At 33.6% G+C, this 5000-nt stretch overlaps 1 protein-coding gene across 1 annotated transcript; it reads right to left on the bottom strand.

Annotated features, from left to right (window-relative positions):
• Positions 1-1172: 1172 nt before the first annotated feature.
• LOC132727308 (histone deacetylase complex subunit SAP18-like) lies at positions 1173-3338 on the bottom strand. Its single transcript, XM_060712739.1, has 3 exons — positions 3183-3338; positions 2244-2350; positions 1173-1870 (listed from the first exon to the last, which is right to left on the bottom strand). Exons 1-3 carry the CDS (start codon positions 3258-3260, stop codon positions 1582-1584), a joined length of 474 nt encoding a protein of 157 aa, XP_060568722.1. The 5' UTR covers positions 3261-3338; the 3' UTR covers positions 1173-1581.
• Between the last annotated feature and the right edge of the window lie 1662 nt (positions 3339-5000).

Genomic DNA, 5000 nt, shown 5'->3' with positions numbered 1-5000 from the left:
CAAAGATAATATTTGTTTATTTCTTAGTTCAGTGAGTCATTATGCCCTTCATCCTTAATTGTTGTTATGGTTGAATGTAGAGTAATGATAAGCTGAATATACATCATGTACTATGGCAAGAGTCATAACACTCAATTTGATTAATGCAATATATGTAAACATTAGATGATCTGAGTTCAAGTCAGATTACACAACACTTGGACCTCAAAAATTTAGTATTTATTTTTCAACATTTGTACAATGATTTCTGATTTTACAAATTTTCATCTATTCTTTAAACTCCAACTAGAACTCCGCGAGTCGGATGTGTCGCCTTGTGAACAATATAGTTTATAAGAATTTATGGCCAGGAAAAAAATGAAGAAAATAAAGAAGTGCAGAGTACCAGTTCTTGTACACTGCATTTTTCTTACTGAGATCCATCATCCTATGAAGTTTAAAGACCATAGCTTTTATACTTTAGGAGAAATGGCCTGGACAAAAATCAAGTATAAAAATTAACAAAGGGCAATAACTCAAAAAACTAAGAAATGCAGAGTACTGGTTCTTGTGCAAAGGACTTCTTCTTAATGAGATCTATCATCCTAAAAAAATAAAGTATGAAAATTAACAAAGGGCAATAACTCAAAAATTAAAGAGTGCAGAGTACCGGTTCTTGTGCATTGCACATCGGGTCATTATAAGAAGCATGCATACCAAGTTTGAAGTCAATCCGACTTATAATGACTGACTTATGCTCCGGACAAGCTTAAGGGGACGTGGATGCCGCCGACAAAAGTAACTCCTATATGTCGCCTTTTTCAAGGCGACACAATAAAAAAGAAATATTAAAGAAAACATAATGTTGCTTTTTACCCTTCTTTTAACTGTTGCATTTGCCATCATTTATAAATGCATTACTTTGTATGTAAGTACTAAGTACCATTTGTGGAATTATCATATGTTGTAGTATACCAACTTTATTTATTAATATTCCTAAAATGACAGGCAATTCTGAACAATCAACATGGTTGATTTAATCAACTGTTGTGTTTTGTATGGTGATACATGTATAAGTAAATTTATTTAATATAATGAGATGCATTAAATTAAGCATGTAATACACCCAAGTTTGACAGATAGACACACATTATCTAAATTCTGCAATACAAAATTGAAAACATTTTCACTGCTAATTTTCTATAATTTTATTTCCATATTTTTTGTTTACAATTACCATGATTGTACATACATGTATTAAATTTTAAAACAAGCTTTGCAAAAAGGTGAACATATATCTATTTCAAAAGATCTCTAAAGGCGTATGGTTAAGACATCATCAATAAAACTTTTGAAATGAACATCTGAAATAACATAATTAAGTTATCTTGAATAAAACAAGATTGCTTATCACAAATCATAATTTTCACATACAGAATCCCATTAGTTTGCTGCAAACATTACTCATACAAATTACTACACATGTGTGTTATTTGACTTAATTTCAGTAAGTAACATGTAAAAAACATAAAAATAAAGTTATAATGACCTATGTTATGAAAGAAATATACTGTACAGAAATGAAACTTGACAATGAATGAATCAGTATGGTCTTGCACGTCTCCCCATATTTCCTGGTCGCATTGGTCCTCTAGGTGGTGTTATGGCAATGTCAATATAATCTCCGATCACAAATTTCTTTGATGCTAAACTAACAGTATCATCAGCTCCTCTATGTCCTGAGCAAGTTGTGCCAATTTCTCTCATTCTATAGGTTGGGGCTCTCGAGTCTGGGTATACGATTGAGAAGTCAAAGAAAGTTCCTTTTCTGCGTGCATCAGGATTCACTTCTTTAACCAAACTGGTCAGCTCTTTAAGTGATGCATCCAACCTATAAAATGTATCATAGCTTTTCAGATCATCTAAGTAAAGCTAATTGGGAAAAAGTCAAAGATTGGGAATTTAAGAGTAACTAATAGAAAGGAAGACCTCAGGTGTCTAAGTAAGCTGGATAGCTTTTTCTCATGAAAGAAGTCCGAGACGCTGACGTGACTTTGGCCTACAGCAGCAAGTGGCAAGCGACATTAACCATTTGGCCACGGGCACCCCTAATATTCTAATAACTACATGAACATATGCATATATTAAGGAAAACAAGAAAAGTGGCCTGGAAGGTCTAATAGCAGAGAGAAATATAAATAACTGCTTCTAGAAAATGCACACTTAAGAAACAGTGGAAAGATTTATTAAATTAAACAACAAACCAGGTATATATCTGAAGTTCATTTGATGGAACATTTCCTCTAGCATACTCATTTAGTGGACTATGTCTTCCAGTGTTGTAGAACACTCTCAAAAGAAGTGGGCAGGTCTAAAACAGATAGGAAATACTATAAACATATTTATAATTTCTTTTAACAATCAAGATATAAAGTAATATTTTAATAAACTTTTCAGCTCATAAGCAATTTATGATAAACAAGAAATGTGTCCATAGGACACGAATGCCCCCACATGCCACTGTTCTGTCAATCTTATGACTGTAGGTCAAATATTTTTTGGACTACATGTGCCAGAAGTTGAAAACTAAAAATCAACAAAGGGCCATAATTCTGTTAAATTTGGTCGCAGCAAAAATTCCTTCCTTTACTACCATCTACACATTAAGGTTGTTCATTCCTGGAAGTTTAAGCAAAATCTGCCATCCAGTTTAAGAGGAGTTGCGTTCACAAGATTTCGGGACGTACGGACACTTTAAAAATGCAAGAGCAAAATGTTGATTGTGCCAGGGGGAATACGCTAGGGCGAATTATATACCTTGTATATATTTTATAATAAGCGTTGCTGGATAGTAATTATGCTCTTGATGATCAAGGGGAGCTTATTTTATGATAATTGGACTATAATAGGCATGCCAAATGTGCCAAACGACTGTGCTGCTGAATGTAATAAAACATTTCATAGCTACATGTAGTTTCTAGTCACTGAGGTATGCCGTGTAAAATGAATCTTATAAACAGAAGTGCAGTAGATTGCTTTTTTATATTATTCATACACTGAAAATAATATATATCCCTTCGAGTCAAAAGTGAAACGTAAACAGTCGTAAATTAATTTACATCGCGAAAACATGTTGCAAATGATATACTACAAGAATTATTTGCCATTATAAAATCGATATACAACCATATTCCTTAGTTTACCTTTTCTCTATCAACTGGCTTTTCAGGCGTCTTTTCTCTGTCGTTCTGTTGTAATTGCACAGTTGATTCCAGTGCCATTGCGATTGTTTTTTTTTGGGGGGCTTTACGGTCGTCTTGATTGTATTCCTTGTGAATATGTTCTGTTATTTTGAAATTTTCATCTAAATTAATCGAACAAATCAACCAAATTATTTTTTCTTCCTAATATTTGGGTTATCTAATGCACTAAAATACAGATATACATACAATTTATATTTAGCTACATGATAACATGTAAAAGCATGCACTCCTAAGTAAGGAAAAGAAAGTAAACAAGAGGGCCATGGCAGTCCTTATATCGTTCTCCTGATAATTTATGTGAAGAATCATATTTCAACATCTATAATAGTGTATTATTATAGATGTTGAAATATGAAATTTTTTCAAAACGGCTTATATTAAGTTTTTTTGATATATATGATCAGTACATGTGCTGGGATTGACAAATATGCATTTTATTTGGATTTTAAAGGTGTTTTGAGCTCCAAACCCCAAGTGTCTGTTGAGCCACTACTGTTAACAAGATTTTTTCTATTTTTAGCTCCTGTGACCTTTTTGACCCAAGATTACCCATATTTAAACTTGACCTGTATTTCATTGAGACAAACATTCTGACAAAGTTTGATTTTTAAACTGTGACTGCTAGAGTGTTAAAAACCTAAATGATGCCAGACATAGACCCATCAGTAATACCTCATCTTGACCACCACAATAAAAAATGCAACAGACTTTGTTAGACAGAATATGCCTACAAAAACAATGTGGTTTGTCACAATGTTCCTTAGTTTAAAAAATGAATTAACATAGCACACCTTAAATCAGAACAATAAATTAATACTTTTGAAATTAATTTTTTTCATTTTACTGTAAATGCAAAACACAAAACAGATGGAAGACTTAATTTTCAGTAAGGAACTACATGTAGTAGTACTAAGTTTATACCAGAAAGATTTAATAACCAATAAATGGAAACAATATCATGTTCATCCTCACAATACTGTTAAGTATAAATTTCTGTCACTAAGAAAAGCTAATTTTCACCTCCTAATTTTCCATAACATCTGGCTGCTCTTCTTCTGCTTCTTTTTAATTTACTGGGATAACTCTGGAGCATTGTTGTACATTGGGACTTTACAATGGAGTTGTGAGGTATGCACAGATTGGTGGTGGTGGTGTTGTTGTTAGCTTTCACTCCGGCTCATTGAATTTACACTGAGCAAAGTTCAGCCACTGCATCATTCCTGGGCAGGCAGTCATGCAGTTAACCAGTACTAGTTGCCTTCAGTTTTGCTCCGTACATGCCAGAGTAGAGGTAAAGTGCGAATGACAGCAGAAAGGATTTCATGATCAATCACAACAAAAGTGAACTGCGTCGTCCTGGAATCGAACCCGGGTCGCCAGATTCACAGTCCAACGCTCAAGCTATTGAGCTATGGAGCAAAGATTGGTGTAGATTAAAACTATTTATATCGCGGTTTTGTTCAATTAGGCTTCCAGTCCCTTCAGTTCAGGGTTGTGGCTAGGTACTCTGGGATCTTGTTCCACAGACATACTGCTAAAGGGAAAAGGAAGTGAAAGTAATCTATTCCACAGAATGGCACAATGAATTCAAGGCCATGTCCTCTTCAGTATTGTGATCGTTTATGACTGGTGTAATGTTGTGTTCTTGTTATTCCAGAATTATTTCCATTTTGAGCTTATTTTCTTTTTGTTTTGTTACTTTCCTTTGTTGTTCCTATATAAGATATCTATGTTATATATCTGTTCTTTGTCATCACT

Source organism: Ruditapes philippinarum, unplaced genomic scaffold (assembly GCF_026571515.1).
Source record: "Ruditapes philippinarum isolate M1 unplaced genomic scaffold, ASM2657151v2 ctg862_1_1_1_1, whole genome shotgun sequence".
Lineage (NCBI taxonomy): Eukaryota > Metazoa > Mollusca > Bivalvia > Venerida > Veneridae > Ruditapes > Ruditapes philippinarum.
Note: the sequence above shows the minus strand (reverse complement) of the source record. Positions and strands in the feature narration are given on the sequence as shown.

Coding starts and splice junctions, on each gene's coding strand:
- LOC132727308 (XM_060712739.1), bottom strand. CDS start 3,260: ATGGCACTGGAATCAACTGTGCAATTACAACAGAACGACAGAGAAAAG. Junction 2,351..3,182: donor AGCCAGTTGATAGAGAAAAG/GTAAACTAAGGA, acceptor TATCTGTTTTAG/ACCTGCCCACTTCTTTTGAG. Junction 1,871..2,243: donor GAACTTCAGATATATACCTG/GTTTGTTGTTTA, acceptor TACATTTTATAG/GTTGGATGCATCACTTAAAG.